At 39.5% G+C, this 22,002-nt stretch overlaps 1 protein-coding gene across 2 annotated transcripts in view; it reads right to left on the bottom strand.

Annotated features, from left to right (window-relative positions):
- Positions 1-244: 244 nt before the first annotated feature.
- lama5 (laminin, alpha 5) overlaps positions 245-22,002 on the bottom strand; it is a 247,739-nt gene continuing 225,981 nt past the window's right edge. For both annotated transcript variants that reach the window (XM_069884131.1, XM_069884132.1), the window contains 15 exons: positions 21,484-21,612; positions 19,925-20,073; positions 18,012-18,144; positions 16,226-16,369; positions 14,484-14,614; positions 13,068-13,235; positions 11,347-11,479; positions 9,546-9,694; positions 6,130-6,319; positions 4,223-4,375; positions 3,684-3,843; positions 2,607-2,737; positions 1,791-1,884; positions 1,433-1,552; positions 245-634 (listed from right to left, as the gene is read on the bottom strand). In XM_069884131.1, coding sequence (XP_069740232.1) covers positions 486-634; positions 1,433-1,552; positions 1,791-1,884; positions 2,607-2,737; positions 3,684-3,843; positions 4,223-4,375; positions 6,130-6,319; positions 9,546-9,694; positions 11,347-11,479; positions 13,068-13,235; positions 14,484-14,614; positions 16,226-16,369; positions 18,012-18,144; positions 19,925-20,073; positions 21,484-21,612 — 2,133 coding nt within the window. In that variant the 3' untranslated portion in view covers positions 245-485. The remainder of the gene's footprint in view (positions 635-1,432; positions 1,553-1,790; positions 1,885-2,606; positions 2,738-3,683; positions 3,844-4,222; positions 4,376-6,129; positions 6,320-9,545; positions 9,695-11,346; positions 11,480-13,067; positions 13,236-14,483; positions 14,615-16,225; positions 16,370-18,011; positions 18,145-19,924; positions 20,074-21,483; positions 21,613-22,002) is intronic.

Genomic DNA, 22,002 nt, shown 5'->3' with positions numbered 1-22,002 from the left:
TGTCGCTTGGAGTTCAGTACAGATTTCTTGGTAAACATTCCTTTAAAAGTGACAACAGAAGCACTTTACCAAAGAGTGTTTGATCGAGTTTATAAATTCTTAGTGGACAAACCAAACACTGCATTTTACCTTTAATTCTCTAACAGCCACCTTAACTCTCCATCAAAGACTGTAGTTATACTAAAATTATTGCTGTTCATCATACAAAATTAATCTGCAATGAGAGCAATTCAAAATGGACAAGTTACACAGTACAGGAAGTTTTATTTCGACTTGATTATGTACCAGTGTTCCGCACATAGTGCTACTAAATGTAAAATCAGTGTCAGGATAAATTTTACCCCTTAATATTTTACTCCCAAAATACCAAATAAAAAGGCTATTAAAATAGCTTATAAAAATTCTGAAATACAGTACAAAGTTAAGTGCATAAGTGGATTGTAAATCATAAAATTTGGTAAAGTGTTTTATTCTTTCCATTCCGATTATAATAAAGGGCAGCCACTGGTAATGACACCTCCATGTATGGATCTTGGTCGACTTAACAGGATTGAATGTTGGTTAATTCGGAAATTCTTGACACAGCCAACAAATGAGTGACGTATCAGAGACAACATGGGAACTTGCACTGTGTCTGAAATAAAAAAAAGTAACTTCAGATAATGGTCAAAATTCTCATGGCAATTTCATAGATAACAGCAAGTTAAACCAATAGAGTAAGGAAATCTGCTAACAAATTGCAATGTTACAAAATTGAACTAAATCCTCCTTGAATATGGAGATTTCATTCTATTTGTGAGAAATAAAATGCAACATGGGGTATCATTAGGCACAAAATAAGGTTAGGAGTGAATTATTTATTTATTTTGCAAAGCTGCCACTATGGATTACATGACCTTGGCTTTGGATGCTGTGTGCAATCGCTACAGATTAGAGCTATAAATATTCTTTTAAATGTACTGTTAAACAACATTAAATAACACTTAAATTCTGTACTAATCCAAGTGATTCCTCCATTAACAATTTTGCTCACCTTTGTGAAGTACATGTTAACAGTAAGTGTCACAAACTGGTTCATTTTTCGAGGTGCATTGAGGAGTTTGACTGCTAAGATATTGACAATCAAGCTAGAGTATATTTGAAGCTGCATGGACCTGTCCCTGACATGCTGCCAACCAAACTCCCATGTCCTGGGTTTTTGGTCAAATCCTTGTACATTTCTCTTGTCCCATTAAGAAAATTCACTTTGTTAGGAGAGCTGGGGATGTAGTAATGTTTCAAAAATCAATTCCTCTCTTCAGCATTAGTTTCTTCTAAAATCTAGACTAGGAATTTTGGATTATTGACAATTGAACCACACTTGGTCTTCACCTGGTTTTTGACTAGTGCAAAATAATGAGATTACATTTATGATATAGCTACTACAATTTACCTGGTATGCCTCCCACATAAACAATGTGCTTGGAATTGGAATATGGAATCTGCAATGGCCCAACTGTGTAATTACTCTCTGTATCCACGTCGAGTTGGATCACATTCTTCCTTTTGAAAACTGAGGGAAATAGTTTTTAAAAAAAATCAATATTTATAAATGACCACAAGCAGTAGACTTGTCTGCATGAAAAATATCCAAAGAGTGAAGGAAATAGCAGACTGGGTTGACAAACCTAGCAATGGTCCAAGATAATAGGCGTTCAGACATAATGTAGAATGATTGTGACCTGCAAAGTATGTATGCATGCACAAGTCTAAAAGTAACATTCGTAAGTGCATATAAAGTTCACTCTTACCTGATATTCGATGCCATTGCCCATCACACACAGATTGTTCTGGAGTTACTGATGCTGAGAATTTTCCAGCTCCAATATTCAACTGCATAATAACCTTAAAAGGTAGAGCAAGGTCAAAACCAATACAAGGACGTTTCGGTTGCTACCTTACACAATCTGTTTCATAGGAAAACAGTAAAATTGAAATGTAAACATCCTTTCTAATCATCAAGGTTAGTTTTAGATTACAAGTTAACTAGAATTTGTTTCAACCTAGGATTACACTTGTTTATTTTGAACTGCCTTGCTTCTCGTGTCATAATGAGTTGCAGCTGGCAATGCTGAGCATCCTAACACTCTAGTATTGGAGCAAAGTGTTGAACAGACAATAGCTGGAAAAAAAAATCACACAAAACCTTTTTGATTTATGACATACCGATCAATGCCCAGATCACTAGGTAAGGCATTATTATGATAAATCTCTTCATTCATTGCTCTTGCTTCCTCTAAATTATTTTGGATATGAAGTGCTTTGTGAGAATCAATATTATAAAAATCCCCGTGCAAATTTAGCAGTGATTTAATTAGCACTTGATGTGCTTTAACTCCAGCAAACAGAACATTTTCAAGTTCTCAACCAATTGTTGCACAATCTAATATGCCAAGTTTGTAGAATTTTGATATTTATTAGAATATTTCAGTAATGGACAACTGTATTTTTAAAATGTCATCTTCCAATTTGGCTCTGTTAATTTAGTCTATATTTCCACATCTAACCACCTTCTCTAAATAATGATTGAACCAGATTTTGTGTTTAAAAAGAGAATTGTTTCTTACCTTTCCATTCTCTACGTACAGGCTGAAATAATAGCTTTGTTTCCTTCCAACATGGAAAAGTATACCAGACAAACTCCTGGGCCGCACTTCAAGCATTAGTTCATAATCTTTGTTGAGAACAAATAATTCATCTAAACAAAAAAAGAAATTGTAATCCATCATGCTCCTGATGTGTTTGCAATAAAAACAGAAGATGTTGGGAAAACCTAACAGCTGAGGAAAGAGCACGTTGATTTGTCAGATGATAATAGTATTGACAGAATCTTTGTCTGGAAACATTAGTTTGGTTTCTCTCTCCACATCTAGTCTCTAATATTTGCTTTTACTTCATATTTATAACATCTGCAGTTTTTTTTTCTCACATAGCATGCTTCTGTAAAGACAACAAATAAGGACAGAATGTGGGTTTGTACTGAGTCTCCTACATTCCTCAGACAAAGAATTGGTTACTTGGAACAGAGAAGTAAATCATTTTAAACAACAGGTACTATCCGAGGGGACTCTTTGGGATAAAGCTGGTACAGTAAAATCCCCATTATCTGCAATTCAAGCAACTGGTTAAAAAAAATTGGGGAAATAAAAATTTTAAATTGTAGAAGTAAATTCTCCAACGTAAAACTCAAACCCTTGCCGAACATTCAGCCAGCGGAGTGCCAGCCAATGCCACTCGCTGCTGGAGCGACTCCCTCAAACTGTCTCCATATTCCTGCCTAGTAAGTCTTTATTTATTAATATACTAGTATGGCTTTATCTGTAAACTTGGGGGAGGGGAATTCATTACGATGGCAGCACAATTAGTGCTGACAACAGGAATTACCTGATTAAAGTGATCTTTACATAGTTCAGCCCTACAATAATGATTTTTTTACACTCTTAAATTTTAATGCAGGTGTATTAGGCATTGTAAGAGTGAGTCTCAGGCAACTGGAAAATTTGCATATCTGGCATCTGAAATTTCTGGATACTGTTTTTTTTAACTGTATTAGCTAGGCTATCTTACCAACAATAATACTATCTGTAAATAAATCCAGGTTTATCTCTTTTAGTGAGAAAATATTAAAATTTCAATTTGAATACCTAGAGTAATATAGCCTCCTGCACTGGAGAAAAAGATCCCCGTTTCGAGGCTTCCCTCAAAACATGGTGTGACATTGTAAGCCCGAGAAGGAGGATCCAGAGGCTTTCCATCCAGTTGGAAGTTTCGTATACAACCATTGAACCTGGTAGCAAAAGAGCCCTGAAACAAAACAAAAATTGGAATTTAATCAGTTTTCAGAGCATTTCACTCACAAGTTACATCTACAATGAATGGGACTGTTAGCTCTGCAAGGAAGAAGATTCTTATTTAAGAGGGCTTTGGACTTAAACCAAGGCCTAAAAATAAAAGAACCTGAGACATTATTTACTGGTTCATGTCTCCTTAAAATGGTTCATTCATTGTGATATTAATAGATGCAGGGAAATGATCTGTTTGTTTACAAGCAAGAGATAAAGAACGAGGTGTTATAACTATAGTGGGAAATTGGATTCAGGAGATCAATGTACCTAATGTTTATGCAACACTCGCATGGCTAAATTCTTATGGGAAAAATAAGAACCTGCACAGTGATTTATACCTGAGTAATCCTCCTTGCTTTTCCTTTTGGCACTGCCCCTACATAGAATGGGGCTCTGACTTCTAAGGAAGCTGTGACTGGGATGTTCCGGCTTTGTTGTCGTAGACCATCGATCACCAACTTCGCTTGATTCCTGTGTCTACTGAAAAATATCTGGAAATATATTTCACAATTAAGCCTTGCTCTGTGGTTTTCAATCCTTTTTTTCCTCCACTCACCTACCACCTTAAGTAATCCTGTACTAACCACAGAGCGCCTATGGCATAATAAATCCAAGTTCATCTCTTTTAGTGTGAAATAAAATAGTAACATTTTAATTTCTAGACTTCCTTCAATATATGGTGTATCATTGCAAGTCTATGCCATAGGTGCTCTGTGGTTAGTAAAGATTACTTATGGTGGTATACGAGTGCTCTAGACCCAATTGTTACTGAAATACTTGAGAAAAATTGTCATTGGCCCATTTCATTTGGAGTTATGAAACCGTGCACATAACAAGTCAATTAGGTACAATTAAAACAGTGGTTTTCAAACCTTGTTCTTTCCATTCACACACCACCTTAAGCAATCTCTTACTCATCACAGAGCACCTCTGGATTACTTAAAGTGGAATGTGAGTTTGGGGAGGGGGGGATGTAGATTGAAAACCACTGGTGTAGATGATACTGAATTAACTGATTTCAGTGCAAATGGTGGATGTCGATTGTTTCCTGGTTTAACTATGAGCAAAGATTGTCGATAATACCTATACAAAGTTCAAAAAAGTTTTGTGCAAATCTTATCACATACCAGTAGTTGGAAAAACTAATCAAGGCAAGATCGGGTCTTGTCAAATTCTAACATGTCAATTGGCCCTCATGCTGTGAACAGAGAGAATTGTGATTCCTCTTTGCATTGGGTCAGTACATTTTAAATGGTTAGAGGACTGTTCGTCCATCAGAAAAGCATGCTGATATTTTGACATTTTCCCTGTGCATGTCTGGTTTGTGATGAGCTGGACTTCCTGATCTTCACATTGCACGTTCAAAGAGCTAAGGTTCTGCAGGACTAAAATTCTACATCACAGAAAAGTTGCTTTTCCTTAATGCTTTGCAAAGGTGAGGAAAACTCTGTAGCAACCCTCAAAGTTTGGATTACATTCTGTTTAAGTTTAGCTTGGAATATCATTCAAGATTACTACTCGACAAATAAAATACAAGTGATCCAGTCAATGTTGGAAGATGAAGCATTTATTTAAAAAACGGAGTCTCCTATCGTCTTGCTCTATTGCAAACTATCCAATTTTATTCTATTTTCCACATAAAAAGGCTCTGTCATCTGCAAAGGGTGGCCAACGTGGCCTGCTCCTCTATGCCTAAGTTGTTACTGAAGGAGCAGTGAGTGCTGCTTGTGTGTTATCTACTCATAATTCAATACCCCAATACATGGATTGAACTGGAAATCATACACAGATTCTTCATGATAGTGTAGATTTAATTTTAGGAATACTTAAAATTTGGCAAAATATAGAGATTCCATGATAAATACTTGGAAACATAATTTAGGATGTAAAGGGAATCTCACAATCAGTTCAAATTTGTGCATCTTGATAGCCTGTCCAGATTTAACACAAGGAAGCTGTATTACTAGATCATAACTGCCAAAAACTCCCACAATGCAGCTAAAAATCTCACCTTCTAACATACAAGTCAAGCCAATACATTACACTGAAGTAAATTCAGTTGAATGAAGATTCTGATTAAAATAGCCTTCCCCCAACTCAAAAATAAAATTAATCCTATTTTGATGAAATTTAAATCATCCCAAATAGTGGAAAAAAGAACAAATGGATTGATGTCTGACTTTGCAATAGCCAAGTTAATGCAAACAAAAATTGTTTCAAAGCCATTTAGGAATCTGATACATACTGTGTGCCACTTCCCATCGTTATATTTTCCTTTGCTTGCAATTCGCAGTTTCTTCCCTTTGACATCAAACATGAAGACAAAACGGCCTTTGGAAAGCAAGAGAATCATGAAGGCAGTTTCCTTTTCATTGGATACATAGAAAAGTATCCCATGTGATGAATTACATCGAACGTCCATGGAGAACCTTGACCTAGAGAACCAATGTTAAAACAAATAGCATGAATAATTTGAAGTATTCTCAAGCCCATAAATGTATACTATTTTTGAGCAAGTGTAGCAAAAAACTAAACTTTGAAAAATGCTAGAAGTATTCAGAAGGTCGTGCAGCATCCATGAAGGGGAAGAGGAGCTTGGTCTTCCAGGTCAAGTTACCTTCATGAGAACTGGGAAAGCAAGAAAACCAGCATCTTGTAAGTTCAGGAGTAGGGTAAGAACAGCTGGGAACATCTGTGATAGGATGAAAACCAAACTGAAGGAAGCAAAGTAAAAAGGAATCGGAGCATTGCAGCCACATCAGTGGAGAGAAATGAAAAGCTGGTCATCTGATAGCTGCCACAGAACTCCACAAATAAGGTGCTATTGTGCTTATGTAGTCATCACTGCAGCAATGGAAGAGGCAGAGGACCTGTGAAGTGCTGCTATTGTTTTAATTTTAAATTTGGACATATAGCATGGTAACAGGCCATTTTGGTCCATGCTCCCCAATTCAGAATCAGACTTTATTGTCATGAACAAGTCATGAAATTTGTGTTTTACAGCAGAATCAGAGTGAAAACATTTATATTATAACCATCTTACGTTACTATAAAAAAAATTAAAATAGTGCACGAAAGGTAAGGCAGAGTCTTTGGTTAATTGTTTATTCAGGAATCTGATGGCAGCAGGAAAGAAGCTGTCCTTGTGCCTTTGAGTGCTTGTCTTTCGGCTCCTGTACCCTTTTCCCTGATTGTAGCAGAGTGAAGAGGGCATGGCCTGCATGGTGGGGGACTTTGAGGATAGAGGCTGCCTCATGTAGATGCCCTCGATAGAGTGGTCTGGTGCCTGTGATGTCGCAGGCTGAGTTAACAACCCTCTGGAGTTTATTCTTGTCCTGAGAATTGGTGCCTCCCTACCAGGCACTGATGTAACCAGAATGCTCTCCATGGTAGAAGTTTACGAGAGTCTTTGGTGACATACCAAATCCCCCTCAGACATCCGACAAAGTATAGCCACCGGTGAGCCTTCTTTATGATTGCATCAATGTGAAAGCTCTAGGACATGCAATTACACCCATTTGACCTGTAACCACACAGACACGGGGAGAACGTACAAACTCTTTACAGATAGTGTGGGATTCAAACTCTGGTCCCGATCGCTGGCACTGTAACAGCATTGCACTAACCATGCTGCCTGTAATGGGTGTTTTATGGGTTGAGCAATGTCAGTTGCTTGTACATTACAGCATGGTTCCATTTTTTATTGCTTAATATTTTTTTAACCATCTGACCACTAATGGCAATAAAGGGTGTGTTAACTTGGATTTTTATCTTATAAGAAATAAAATTATCACTCTCCAGAATTCTGCACCAAAAAAAATAATGTAAATTGCTCAGGCTGGAGACTACCATATATTTTGGCATACAAGACATTCCTTCAGATAAGACGGGTCCCCAATTTCAGCCTGAATTTTATGGTTTTATCATATTTCGGGAGTACAAGATAACTCCCCAAAAATGTGTGCATTGACTGAGCTGCTGGGCGACGAGTGCTGAAAAATCCTTTACAAATGGCGGGGCAATGTGAGCTGCATCACTTGATGTGTGATTTTTGTGATCAAAGCCTGGGTTAAAGTGAAAGTAGAAACTAATAAAATCTTTCAAAAAGTGAGGTATCTCTAGCGCAATGGATGGTACGGAGGATGATTTATTGTGGGACACTAACGACGAAGCCAACTCATTAGATTCAGACTTGTCTGATGACAGGGTAAACCGTGAGACTCCGGACGTATTTGCTGAGTTCTTTGCCTTAGACAATGATAGTGATTTTGAAGGATTTTAGCTGTGTTTTTTTTTAAATAACAATAAAAATCTATTTCTAATATCTTAAAAATTTGTTGTAGAGTGGGTTATGGAACAAATCGAATGGTATTTTGAGTAAAATTTTACGGTCACGCTTATCTGGCCTACGAGACAACCCCTTTCTTTGGGTGCTTCAATTACACAAATTATGAAGCTGCTATGAATGCAAAAGTCCATTGAATAATGAGTGGCCCCTGGTGCCAAATTAGTTCTGTAGAAGAATGTTCATTATGGAGAACAACTTTCAATGTTACACCTCATCTCTACTTCCTTCAAACTTTAACCATTCAAATGTTCCAAGTCTTGCATCCACAGAAGAAACAACATTTCAAAAATTGTGCACCAGTACTGAACAACACAAACCTGATCATGGAAAGTACATATGACAGCCTAAATTTAATGATTAAATTACTCGTATAAAAACAGCAGACACATAGGAGCAGAAATAGGCTATTAATTCGATTGCGTCTACCACACAATTTAATCATGAACTGACCCATTTTTTCACTCAGCACTATTGCCAGCCTTCTCCTCCATAACCTTTGATGCCCTGGCTAATCACGAACATATCAATCTCTGCCTTAAATACACCCAATTGATCTGGCCTCCACTATTGCCTGTGGCAACAAATTCGACCAATTCACCAGCCTTTGGCTAAAAAATTCCTATATATTTCTGTTCTAAGCAGACACCCTTCAATCCTGATGTTGTGCTCTCTTATCCTAGACTCTCCCAACAAGGGAAACAACTTTTCTACATCTGTCCACATCTTTCAACATTCAAAATATTTCATTGAGATCCCTCATTCTCTGAATACTGGACAAAACGTATCAAATGCTCATATGACAAAATTTTCATCAACCAAACCTCTGAACCTTCTCTAACTTCAGCACATCTTAAATGAGGAGCTCAAAACTGCTTACAATACTCCAAGTGAGGTCTCACCAGTGCCTTATAAAGCCATAACATCACATCCCTGCTCTTATGTTCTATACCTCTTGAAAGGAATGCAAGCCTTTCATTTGCCTTCTTCATCATCTCAACATACAAGTTTACCTTTAGGTTATCCTGCATGAGGACTCCCAAGTCCCTTTGCATTTGGGTATTTTCAATGTTCTCCCCATTAAAAAAAAAATTGCCCATTTATTTTTTTCTACCAATGTGCATGACCGTATACTTTCCGCCATTGTATTTCATTTGCCACATCTCTGCCCATTCTACAAATCTAAGTACTTCTGCAGCCGCCATGTTTCCTCCGCACGACCTCCTCCTGCACCTACCTTTGTATCTGCACATAAAGCCATTAATTCCAGGATCTAAATCATTAATATACAGCATAAAAAGTTAAAAGAAACTTGCCTCAAACGAAACGATTCTGGGACGATGTCATATTCCAAGCGGCTGCGATGGGATCCTCTGAAGTATTGAGCATTGTTGACAGCAGCAGGTTCCCTTGGCAACCGGCAACTTTCAGACTTTTGCTGTTTGTTCCTAAGCTTTGGTGTCGTCTTCAAGATTCAAGACCAAAAGACACTTAGAACACGGCCAAGGCACTCAGGCAACCTCTAGTTCTTTCAAATGGTAACAACTGGGCTTCTTAAACTCAGTGAGACATCCCAAAGGGCTTGCACAAAAGTCATCAAAGCAAAATGTGACCCAAACCCACACAGAAGCAAGGTTAGCTTCTCCATCATTTTGTGTTTTTTACTTCAACCACAGGGTCTACAGATGTTTGTGATTTACTACAGATGCAAGGTTAGGTGAGTCAAGTTGCAAAGTGATAGGGTTCATGTGTATTTTAAATGGAAGGGATTTCCAGAGATTCAGGCCATGTCAGCTGAAGGCAGCAGCCTCAAGGACTTGTAGACTCCAGGGGTGTAGCGGACTGGCACAGGGCACCACAAAATGGGGAGAACACCCTCCACTGAGAAGTATAGGAGATGGCCCTACTGGACAGTGACCCAGCGAGGGCTCAGTGGCTGCGGGCTGCTGGAGGCTGGCTCATGGGAGCCAGGATTCAAGAGAGTGCTGAGGGCTAGAAGGGTTCCTGAAGGACCTCGGGCTCTGATTGTATCAAAGGTTTGGATCTGGAGCTCGGGTTGCTGACCGATGGAACAGAGGTCTATGCAGCTGCAGTGGCTGCGGGAGCACTGGAGGCAAATCCACAGATACTCAGCAACTCTGAAGGGACTCTCTTTTGCTTGTCTTTCTCTTACTGTAAGGGGAGTCGTGCAATACTAATAGTGATTCTATCTGCCTTACGGCAGTCCAAAGGAAATTTTGTGCAATATTACATTTCCACTTCATTACATGTCAATAAAAAAAAGGGATGGTATTGGAGCCAGAGATGGAAGTGAAGAAACCTACATTCAAGTTTATTTTCTCATGTATACCAAGGTAAAGTGAGAAATAAAACAAAAGTTTGCAGACAACCGTGATTGAAGCAAAAGACACAATGCTGGAGAAACTCAGCAGGGCAAACAATGTACTTTATGTAGCAAAGATAAAGATAGTTTTGAGCTTCAGCCCTTCATGTTGAAGGACTCAAGCCCAAAATATTAATATGTATCTTTATCTTTGCTACATAGAGTAAACTGTTTGACCTTCTGAGTTTCTCCAGCATCATATTTTAACTAAGGTACAGTGAGAGTTTGTTTTATGAGCAGTCTAGCTCTACATAACTCGAGCAGTAAAAACACAGTACAGAGTTACGGGGAGAAATAAGTTAGAGCAAAGCAAAGGCAACATTATTTTATGAGTAACACACGAAAGAATGGAGATGCCTGCAATCTGGAGCAATACCCAGTCTGCTGGAGGAACTCAGCAGGTTGAGTAGCATCAGTGGAAGTTTTTAAAAACTTATGTTGACGACCAGACATTTCATTGGTATGGGTTATTTTTCTAGTGCAAGGTTCATTCAGGAAATCCATGGCAGATTGTTGGACACAGTGGGATTGTATAGCTAAGAATCTTTAACTATACATCAGATATTTAAAAAAAAACCATCCGATTAGTTTAATTAATCTTAAAATACAAAATGCATGCGCCACGGAACAGAACATTGAACATGTGAGTCTACCAGTTGGATGAAAATTCAGGATATGTTCCTGAATTTTGCTCTAGAAAATTGAAGTTAGAAAATTTGACTCCGATCACTTACCTGTCTGGGTTTCTCCTTCCTGTGGAGCCGGATCTGCTGGGGAGGCTTCTCCTGGGGGCAGCTATTTAATACTGCTCCCACCATCACTTTATGGTTCCTGAGATCCATAACTGACTGCTGGCTGGAATCTTTACTGGTTAAGAAAGGGAATCAGATAAATACTTGTTCTTTTGCATTAAGGCTAACAGAAATGTGCACTGGTCAAATTTGTGTTTACTAACAATTTCTATCAAATGGATGTGTACATTTCTAGAGTCTGAGTTAGAGAGATACAACACAGAAACAAGCCCTTTTTCCACATCAACCACCCCTTTATACTAATCCTACATTAATACCAATTACTATTTTCCTCATACCAAATATATTTGTGTAAAAGTTGAATTTTGTAAATCATTTTTTAATGTTACATTTATGAGATTAACATGGATAAAACTTTTGAGGGGCTGAAATTTGCACCATAATCCAAAATATATCAGTAGCAGAAGTCCAAATTATCACTAAATGAATAAATAACAAAACACAAAGAAATAATAGAGTCTGTGCATCAAGTCCTATTATGGGAGAGTTTGGGACCACAGTAAGTATCTGCATCATCACAGGCGAAGGGAGTTCTGATCGGCAGGTAGCTGGGGCCAAGGCGAGAGCCTCACACACTTTGGGAGATCCGATGAGCAGGTTGCCAAGGCCGAGGTGTGAGTTTGTGACCAGGCATCAGGGACTCCTGTGTGCGACCGGGCTCAAGGTGAGAGACCTGGGTTGACTTTTACACGAGATATATGGAAAAATCCAGAATTTTTGGACAAAAATAGGTGGGGGGGGGGTGGGGTGGGGTTGGGGGGTCGACTTTTACGAGTCTATACAGTATTTCAAACAATGTCTGATTTCCAACAATGTCTGCCCAGGTTCTATTTCTAACCTCACAGTTAGAGATGATTTACAGTGGTTAATACGTTTTGGATATGGGAGGAAATCAAAGGGCCCAAAGGGATCCCAAGTGGCCACAATCTCCAAAAGGGAAGATGTACCCTTCCTTAAACGTACACTCTCTCTCCCTTCCATTGGCCCTTCTATTCTTCCACCAATTACCTGGAAGGTACTGAGCAGCTGCCTGAGCTTCACAGTGCATTTCTTGTCCTCCAGTCAAAGAAGGGCTGGGGGTCTCATCAGAATTGGTTTTGTCCCAGGTCCCATAATCTTAAAACTCTTTCCAGGTCAACACAACCCTATTACATGCAAGTGAATTGCTGGGTGGGAACGTGATTAAATAATCAAAAGGTCACTTACATTTATAACTCTAACAATCAACTGTTCAGTGCCACATTTAGATTATATCAAACTGCAAAGTAGTACTCCAAAAGCAAAATGTTGCAATGCAGATGCTAGAAATATTCAAAAGGTCAGGCAGCAGGTTAGGAGAAAGAAACACTTCAAATCCTTAACCTTTAATCCAAGCCTGTGCTTTGCTGAAAAGTAATTGACCAAACAAGGTCTAATGATGCCAGCTAACCTGCTGAGTAGTTCCATCATTGTCTGTTTTATTCAATTATTTAACAGTTAATGCAATACTGCATCAATATTTTAAAATTTGATTATTAGAACAATGAAAAGCAAGTCATCCTCATTTCTGGGATTCAACCCAGAAATCTGTATTATTGCAATTAAGGACAGGCCACCTAACCTGCTGCAGCTTTTGCAAATCTCCGTGGACCCCTGAAACTCACCGATACATGAAAACGTTGCTGATACAGCCAGTCAGGTTGGCACCCAGGTCAGCGCTTGGCACACCACCCAGATAAAGATTCCTCTCCACTTTCTCCATGGCCTGGTGCTTCTTTCTCGTGGATATTTTTGATTGCAGTTTCTCCTGATCATCGATGGCCATTTTAATCCTTGAGGAAAGGGAGGAAAAGCAGTAGATTAGTGCTACATTTTAATTAAAACAGCAACTAAACCTCAAGTTTATTGTCATCTAATTGCTCAAGTGCAACTTGATGAAACAATGTTCTCTGGTCCTCGGTGCAAAACGTGCAGACACACAACCAGACATAACACACGTACAGACAAACAATACGTATGCAAGACAAATATTTAATCTATACATATAAATAATGTTTTGTACATGCGAGTGTCTTGGATGGTTAGTGTGAGCAGTTCCTTTGGTCATTCCGCATTCTCAAAGTTGTTCGTTGGCTGTAAAGTGCTTTGCGACATTGTGTGGTTGTGAAAGACACAAGTCACCCATTTCAATTCTGCATCCCACAACCATACTCTCATGCCTGTCCATCGCCTCATGTACTGTCAAACCAAGACCACTCATAAATTGGATAAGCAACACCTAATTTCCGTCTCGTCACTCTCCAGCCAGATGGCATGAATGTCGACCTCTCTGGTTTCTGCTAGCCGACTCCCCGTTCTTCCTCTCCTCTCCACTCCCCTGACTTCTTTCCCCCAGCTCTCCTCCCCATTCACCAAGCCATTCCCCTCCCCCTGCTTGCTGGTGTTCCCTCCCTCTCTAATAGGTGGATACCTATTACCTCTTGCCTGTGGGATGAATCTCCTCCCCCTGCCCATTTTGTTTGGACTCCTGCACATATTTTGTCCACACTCTTTGAAGGGCTCAAGCCTGAAACATTGGTTATATATCTATATTTGCTCTATGAAATATACTGTTTGACCTGTTGAGTTTCTCCAGCGTTGTTTTTACTTCAATCACGGTGTCTGCAGACGTTTGTGTTTTACTGGAAGTACTGCTTTCCAATACATGATAAAGTCCAGGATTAAGTTTCTAGAATCTGATGCCAGCTAAATGGAGTAATTGACAAGCAGGACCAGTTTGTTCATATTGCAAGCCATCAGACACAAGGAATAAAACGTTAGTTATTTAGCAGCATCCACTATGGGATTAAAACGTTTTCACCAAAAATTTAGTGACTACATTCTAAAAGACACTATTACTCCATGAAAAGAAGTTAGCATAATCTGATATGGAACCCTTTACCTTACTAATATGGGAACTGAGTAGGAAAGATGCCTGAGGAAGAACTTCCCAACTCTATACACACACAGCACCATGGTTAGCCGCATATTGAAATATTTTCTGATATTTCTGGACATTTTTATGAAATTAAAGGACTTACTGCTCATTCTTGATCATGAAGTAGACATAGTGCAGGCTCCCATCTGTGTACTGAACTTGGCTTCTAACCTCGGTATCAAGCACTTTCAAGGCCACCAGTCCCTGCTTCAAAGAGACTTGACAGCTCCCTTCCTAACAAACAAAAGCAAGAAATATTTAGTTCACTTAGAGCAGTGGTTTTCCAACATTTTCTTCCCATTCACATTCCACCTGAGGTAATCCGTGTGGCATAGGCGCTCTGTGATTAGTTCAAGTGGTATGGGAGTGGGGGAAAAAGGTTGAGAAGCACTCCTCTGGACCCCATTGTTACTGAAATATTTTGCTTGAGAAAAATGGTCATTGGCCAATTTCCTTTGGAGTTATGAAACCGTGCACATAACAAATCAATTAGGTGCAATTAAAACAGTGGTTTTCAAACTTTTTCTTTCTACTCACGTACCACCTGAAGTAATCCCTTACTAATCACACAGCACCAATGTCACAGGGATTAGTTCAGGTGGTACGTGAGTGGAAAGAAGTTTGAAAATCACTGATTTAGAGAATAACAAGTTATGTGCAAGAAAACCAGATGGTCTACCTGAGGAAAGGTGGAGTTGAGCAGGGATTTTATACATGAAACAGGAGTGTCAATGCATCCAATCCAGATGCCTTACAACTCTTGAGTTTTTAAAAAATTGTGTGAGTCTCAGAACCAGGGCTATGCTGGATGAACAAGCAATATTTCTTTATAACAGTAGCATTAACAAAAGCACACATTTAGTATACAGTTCGTTAAAATTTATGGGCAAAGAAGCAAATCCCTTTGATCACTGTTCAAACCAATCATTTGACATCCATTTACACAAATCCTATAGCAGACTCATTTTATTCTTGCTATATTCCCATCAACTTCCCCAGAACCTTCAGTTCTACCTTGTACAGAAGAGGCAATTTACAGTTGCTAATTGATGGGATTTTGAAGTAAGACAGATCACCAGGCTGTCACAGGGAGAACATGCAAACCCCACAGAGACAATGTCAAAAGTCAGGATTGAACCAGGTCGCTGGAGCCGTGGGCAGCTACTCCAACAGATGTGCCACTGAACTACCCTTAAATGGAGCCCTAAACTATCACCAGTCCTGCCCTGGAATTGATGCAAATGAATGGAGGAGGCAAATATAGGGATGAGAAATCTGTTGTGGGCATGGGGAAAATTAGGCAAGTATCAGAGTACATGAGGAAATGAAGCTACGAGGTATGTGTCATGTCATAACTGTACAGTCCCTAAACCATCTTACAATTTGTTTCTTCCAGTTTATCCTGACAGTGTCAAGTTGGCTCCTTAAATTCATTTGTGCTCCAGTAGTTTGAAATTGTTTGTTTTAAATTCTCCAGCTGGGGTCGGGAAATTAGCAGAGCACCCTACTTGGCAAGGGGAGAACCTTGGAAAAGAAAGCACTCCTCTCCTCTGGTGAAAACACATGATGTGATCAATGGAAACTGAGGCCTGTCATCCCACCATACACAAACCTCATTTTGCTTGACATCCTACATCAATTCCGTTGCAAAGCTTTGGAGAGGTGGGGACTTTAAACAGCCAAATCTATGGCTTCAATTTGCTCTGCTCCCGGTGTCAAACCAGGAATTTTAACCGTCAACAGCCCCAGACATCTGAACACAGAGAGATGACCTCAAGGACTTTCAGCCCTGCACCTCGCGTGACCTACATAAGTGCACACTGGTGTCACCACTGCTCCACTTACCGCTGTGGGGTAGTAAAACATCAGAGCATTTTGTTGGTGGGTCTGGAAAGCAAAACCTGACATGAAGTTGTCACGAAGTGCAGGAACATTCTGAGGCAGTAGACCAATGTAGCCCTGTCCTGTGAAATCCGCAGAGCGTGATACCTGAAACAAAATGCAAATATAGCGGGCTGTAGCAGCGAATTATTATAGTACCAAGAGTTTTGTTAACATAGTTATTGTGTGTGCTGGAATTCAACCCTATCAGCATCAGGATCTGTGCAGTCTCCCTCCCCCCCGCATTGATGTGGGCTACCAGAATCGTTGTCTGAAGAGGGCATGCAAAATCATCGACCCTTCCACCCCCACAAAGCATCTTTCAGCTGCTCCTATTGGGAAAGAGGTCCAGGAGTATCAGAGCCAGCACCACCAGGCTGAGGATCAGCTTCTTCCCATGGGCAGTGAGAATGATGAACAACCAAAGGAACTGCTCACACTCACTGTCCGAGGCTCTGATATTAACAAAACAATGTTTGTTTATTTATTTATGTATATGAATATTTGTCCTGTATATGTATTGCTTATCTGTATGTATGTGTTTTATGTCTGGTTGTGTGTCTGCATGTTTTTCACTAAGGACTGGAGAACACTGTTTCATCAAGTTGTACTATCAGATGACAAAGTTGACTTGAATCGGTGTGTGATGACTATAAATTCAGTAGTGATAATGTTTGGACTGAACATCTCCAATTAAATCCATTTTCACTGAAATTGTTCACCTTCCTTTTTACAGTCTTCAATTTTTGTTGATTGCTTTCAATCAAATTGTTAAATGGTTTTATTGCAGATAGGAACACGACTCCATCGACTTCAACAAACCTAAGCACTTAATGTTCTTAACATTAAGAAGAGCACACACATTATCTAAAGATGCTAGCAACAAATTATGCCAAGAGCTGTGGACCAACCTTGGTTTATTTGGTCAGACTCTCACCTCTAAATTAGAAAGGTGCGAGTTTAATCCTTATTTCGCAGATTTGAACCCAAAATGCAATGTAGTACATGGGAAGTGCCACCTTTCAAGTGAGATGGTGGTTGGTTTGATGGAACTTTGTTTGTTCTCTATTGTAGATGTAAAAAATATCCCACAGCACTTTTCTAAAAGAGGGTGGAAGCTATCCCCATGTCTGGCCAAGTCAGCCAAACAGAGGTCTTTTTGTTTGTGAGAGCCACAAGCTTGCTGCGAGGGAGCACACGACCAAGGGATGAAACTGACTGTGCAATGCTTTAATTGGTGAAAGAAAATTTGTTTCTTTTTCCCATCCATACTTCATGGACTGTATCTCCAGGGGCAACAGTGGATCATGTTTAATTTTGTACCCCTACTGGACTAGACTCTGAAATGAACATGGAGTGGAACTGGCCTGCTAGTCTATGGTTATTTTAAGGAATGTATCTCTATGACCAATATACATTGCACCTATCATGGCCGACTACCGAGTAGGAGCAAATTATACCCAAGAGGCGTTCCTAAATAACCTAGAAACTAAGTACATTCCCAGCTGAAATGATGTTCTGCCATCATGTGAATATATCCAGAAGCAGTTGAGAATGGACAGATTTAAAACAAACTCAAGAAAATCACTACACTCTCATTGTGATACTTTTGATTTTTTAAAATTTTCACACATTGCAGTGGAGGGGGGACCGAGTTTATACCGCTTGAAGTTTTAGCTTCCATTTTCTTCATTGTATTGTATTTCTTGTAAAAACCAATAAAAAAGATTGAAGTAAAATTAAGACTCACCAGCAGGCTAGGAGAACATCCAAAGCTAACTCCAATGGTCATCTCCCGCTTCAGATCCAAATTTTTGTCCAGGGCCTTCACTGTTCGCATGCAGCCTTTAATAGACCCACCTGTCGGAAACTGGTTCCTCAGACTGAAAGGGAAAGCGTTTTCCATATCAAAGAGAGGTTCACTAAAGACACAGATCTTTGCTGAATCTCTGTATGGTCATGGAACTTCTCACAAAAAGGAAAGGTTTTGCTAATAATTAAAAGCAAAATTAAAGAGATTGGTTCCAAACATGGAATTGACATATCAATTAAATTTATTTTTTTAAAAAACATACAGCACAGTAACAGGCTCTTATGGCCCACAAGCCTGTGCTACCCAATTACACCCAATTGGCCAACATTTTAAATGGTGAGAGGAAACCAGAGTCCCCAGAGGAAACCCATGCATACGCCGTACAGACAGCACCAGATTTGATCCCCAGTTGCTGGTGCTCTCACCGCTAAACTACCTGTGCCACTCCAAGGCAGTTCAAGCACTTCTTTCCTACTATGTACAAAAGTTTTGGAGAAACTCAGAAGTTTCTCGAGCACTTTTGCATGTCGCACTGCAATCACAGCGCCTTCAGACTTTTCTGTTTAACAATTTTTTCTCTATGGTAATCTTTACTATTGAAATACAAATGATTAGTCAGTACATACTAAAAAACAGGACACACCTTTGCAGAACAATGGGAGCAAAGTGGCTATGTTGTTGGTGATCCAAAAGCAAGGATTAAAGATCTAGCGACATGACTTCAAATCCCACCATAGTAACTAGGGGATTTAAATTCAATTAATTAAAAATATATCTGATGGTGACTATGAAGCCACTAGATGGTTGTTAAAACTATCTGCTTTAATTAGCTGTATGTGTGTTAAGAGTTTACCAGGTAGATTGCTTGCAGAAGGCTCCTCTTTAATGTGAAAACTAAACTAACGAACAATTCTCAAAAGTAATCTGATCGTTTTGTTCTGGACAATGAGCCGGTCTTCTGAAACCTTATCAATCTAGTACACAATCTCAGTATTTCTCTCCATGGAAGGTGCTCTAACCTGCTGCATATTTACAGCATTTCCTGTTTGAATTTTTTTAAAACAAGTTGGGTAGCTTAGCTAGCACAACACTATTACCATGGCTGTCTGTAAGGAGTTGGTGCATTCTTCTCGCGACCGTGTGGCTTTTTTCCCCCTCCGCGTGCTCCAATTTCCTTCCACGTTCCAAAGACTATAGTCTTAGTAGGACAATTTGTCACACGGGTGTATTTGGGCAGTGCAAATGAGCAAGAAGGGCCAGTTATTGTGCTGTATCTCTAGGAAAGTATAAATTTGTGGAGAAAAGTGGAAGGTGCATAAAGTACAAAAGAGGGAAAAGAAAAAAAACCCGACCAATATCGGAAATCTGAAGTTAAAACAGGAACTCTCAAAATGTCAGGCAGCATCCGTGGAAAGAGAAATGATGGGGTGGAGATCAAAAGAAACAGTGATGGTAGTGCTAGCTGGTAGCCTTGAGCATGGGCTAATGGGAAGAGGGAATGGAATCAGATTTTCTATAAAACAACACAAAAATGTTGGAATTGCCGATTATCTAAAGATGTTGGATTCACCAACGAGTCGAGAAAGCTGAAACGAGCCACGTTGGAAGATTACTGTTTGTCGAGTTCATGGTAATCCTTGTTGGACCAATGTAGGAAGCTAAACATGAATCTGAATGGAAGAGTGTAAAGAATCAAAATGATAATCAATTGGAAGTTCAGAAAAAAGGAATAGCAGTGGAAATGTGACAGTAAAGATATATCAAGACGAGATGGGTAAGCAAAGTGCTATTTTCAGGTAAATGTATAACTCAGCTCAGCAACCCCCTGACCCCAAGCTATTGCCTCTTACATCTCTGGGAGTATTTCCACAGGAACACCACCAAGATAATATTCAGAAATCGAAGGCCGAGATAGTTCATGCTCAGAAATCAGAATAGTTTTCCTGTCAACTCGCACGTAGATCTTCACCTTTTTGGTAAGCACGATAATTATCTGGATCTGAAAAACATACGTTCATTCAGTTTAAACAGTGGTCGGGAACAGGGTGGAATCATTTATACTGGACTATAGTGCGCGGGTGTGTGTGGGAGAGGGAGAAAGAGATATTTGTCATATACATTGGCCCAACTTCAGGAATGAAGGACACCCATTTAAAACAGAGATGCAGAGCAGTTTCTTTAGGCGGAGTGTGGCAAACCTGGAATTTGCTATCACAGATGGCTGAGAAGGCCAGGTCATTGAGGGCATTTAAGGTAGAGATTGATAGTTATCTGAATAGTCAGGGCATCAAAGGTTATCGGGAGAAGGCAGCGGAGTGGGGTCAAGTGGGAGAATGGATCAGCTCATGATGGAATGGCAGAGCAGACTCAATATGGCAGAAAACACTAGGTATGTAACTCACTTTTACACAAACATGCCCAGAATGAGGACATATTAGGATCTTATGTCACCTCCCGAAACCAAATGGTGTAGCAATTAATATGGCTTAAATAAAAATGACACATTATAGATTCTAAAATAAACTATTCAAAATGGTGGAGTGGAAAACAGTGCCTCAAGGAAGTCTTGCCCCCCAAATGTTAATGATTGGTGTTCTGTGACATTTCAGCTGCTTGATGGTCCAGTTTTGAACTTCCCTCCCGCGATCCTTTTATCTCGAATGTCATTGTTCTGTGGGCTATTCCTTCCTTTGGTGATGTTTCGAACAAGCCACCCCCACTCTTGCCCACTAATTCCTGAGGTTTCAAGATCTTCCTCACATGTATTGTTTATACACACACACAAACCAAGCTTGGAGCCAGCACATTGCGACTAGCATTCGTTCTAGGAATCATAAAGATAGCAAAGAAAATATTGCTGGAGGAACTCAATGGGTCAGACAGCATCTATGGGTAGACAAGGTATCGTATTGCATTGGGACCCTGATAAAGTCTTGATAAAGGGTCCCAACCTGAAACATTGACTGTCCATGGCTGCTGTCTGACCTACTGAGTTCCTCCAGCAATTCTTTCTTCACTCACGATTCCAGCATCTGCAGCTTTTGCATTTCACCATAAAGTTATCATATTATGTTGAATGGGCGAGCACAGGTGCTTTGCGATGTCCTGCCCATTTTCAATGGAAAAAGAGTTTTGAATCTAAAAAGAAAGTAGGACAGTGGATGATTTGGCATTTCTAAAAAAACAACTCCGGACAGCTGGTGTGGTTTAAAATACATAGCTTATTTTAACTTACTTGCTTAACTTAAGTGGTAATTCTGCCACACCCACAGAAAAAAGAATCTCAGGGCTGTATGTGATATCATGTATGTACTCTAACAATAAATCTGAACTTTGATATATTTCATTTTCTTCAGCATGCTTGGTTTTGGAGATTATCAGCTGTGGCTCTTAATTACATAACAGTTACCTGGTGTGACATTCCATCACTGATGGTGCTTTGACTCGGACTGCTGTCACGCTCCTCGGTAAGATGTTTATTTAAATCAACGAACAGCACAAGCTTCCCATTTTCAATGGCTAAACAAATAAATTTTTCCTACATAAAGGAAGATACAATTTAGATGTAGCCAGAAACAATGAGTGTTATTCTTTTTTTGGTTTTACATTTTCTATATTTATCCTGGAAGGCACAGTGCAAGTGAAAAATCCTCTTTCTTTTTTTTCTGAACTCCGAAGCTCTATTTTAGCTTAATGCTTAAGGAAAAGGCAGGGGCGTCGAAATGTTTGGGTTGGCTTGGACCAATGGGCCTCAACCTTTTTTCCCCCACTCACATACCACCTTGAATAATCTCTTAACTAATCACAGAGCACCTAAGGCATCCAATCCAATAGTAAGGGATTAAGATGGTATGTGAATGGAAAAAAAGGATGAGAACCACTGGTTTAGATGGATGCTGGGGTGATGAGAAGTACAATGCTCTAATGA

The sequence above is a fragment of the Narcine bancroftii genome, chromosome 6, assembly GCF_036971445.1.
Source record: "Narcine bancroftii isolate sNarBan1 chromosome 6, sNarBan1.hap1, whole genome shotgun sequence".
NCBI lineage: Eukaryota > Metazoa > Chordata > Chondrichthyes > Torpediniformes > Narcinidae > Narcine > Narcine bancroftii.
The sequence above is the reverse complement of the archived record's forward strand: the minus strand, read 5'-3'. Positions and strand labels throughout refer to the sequence as shown.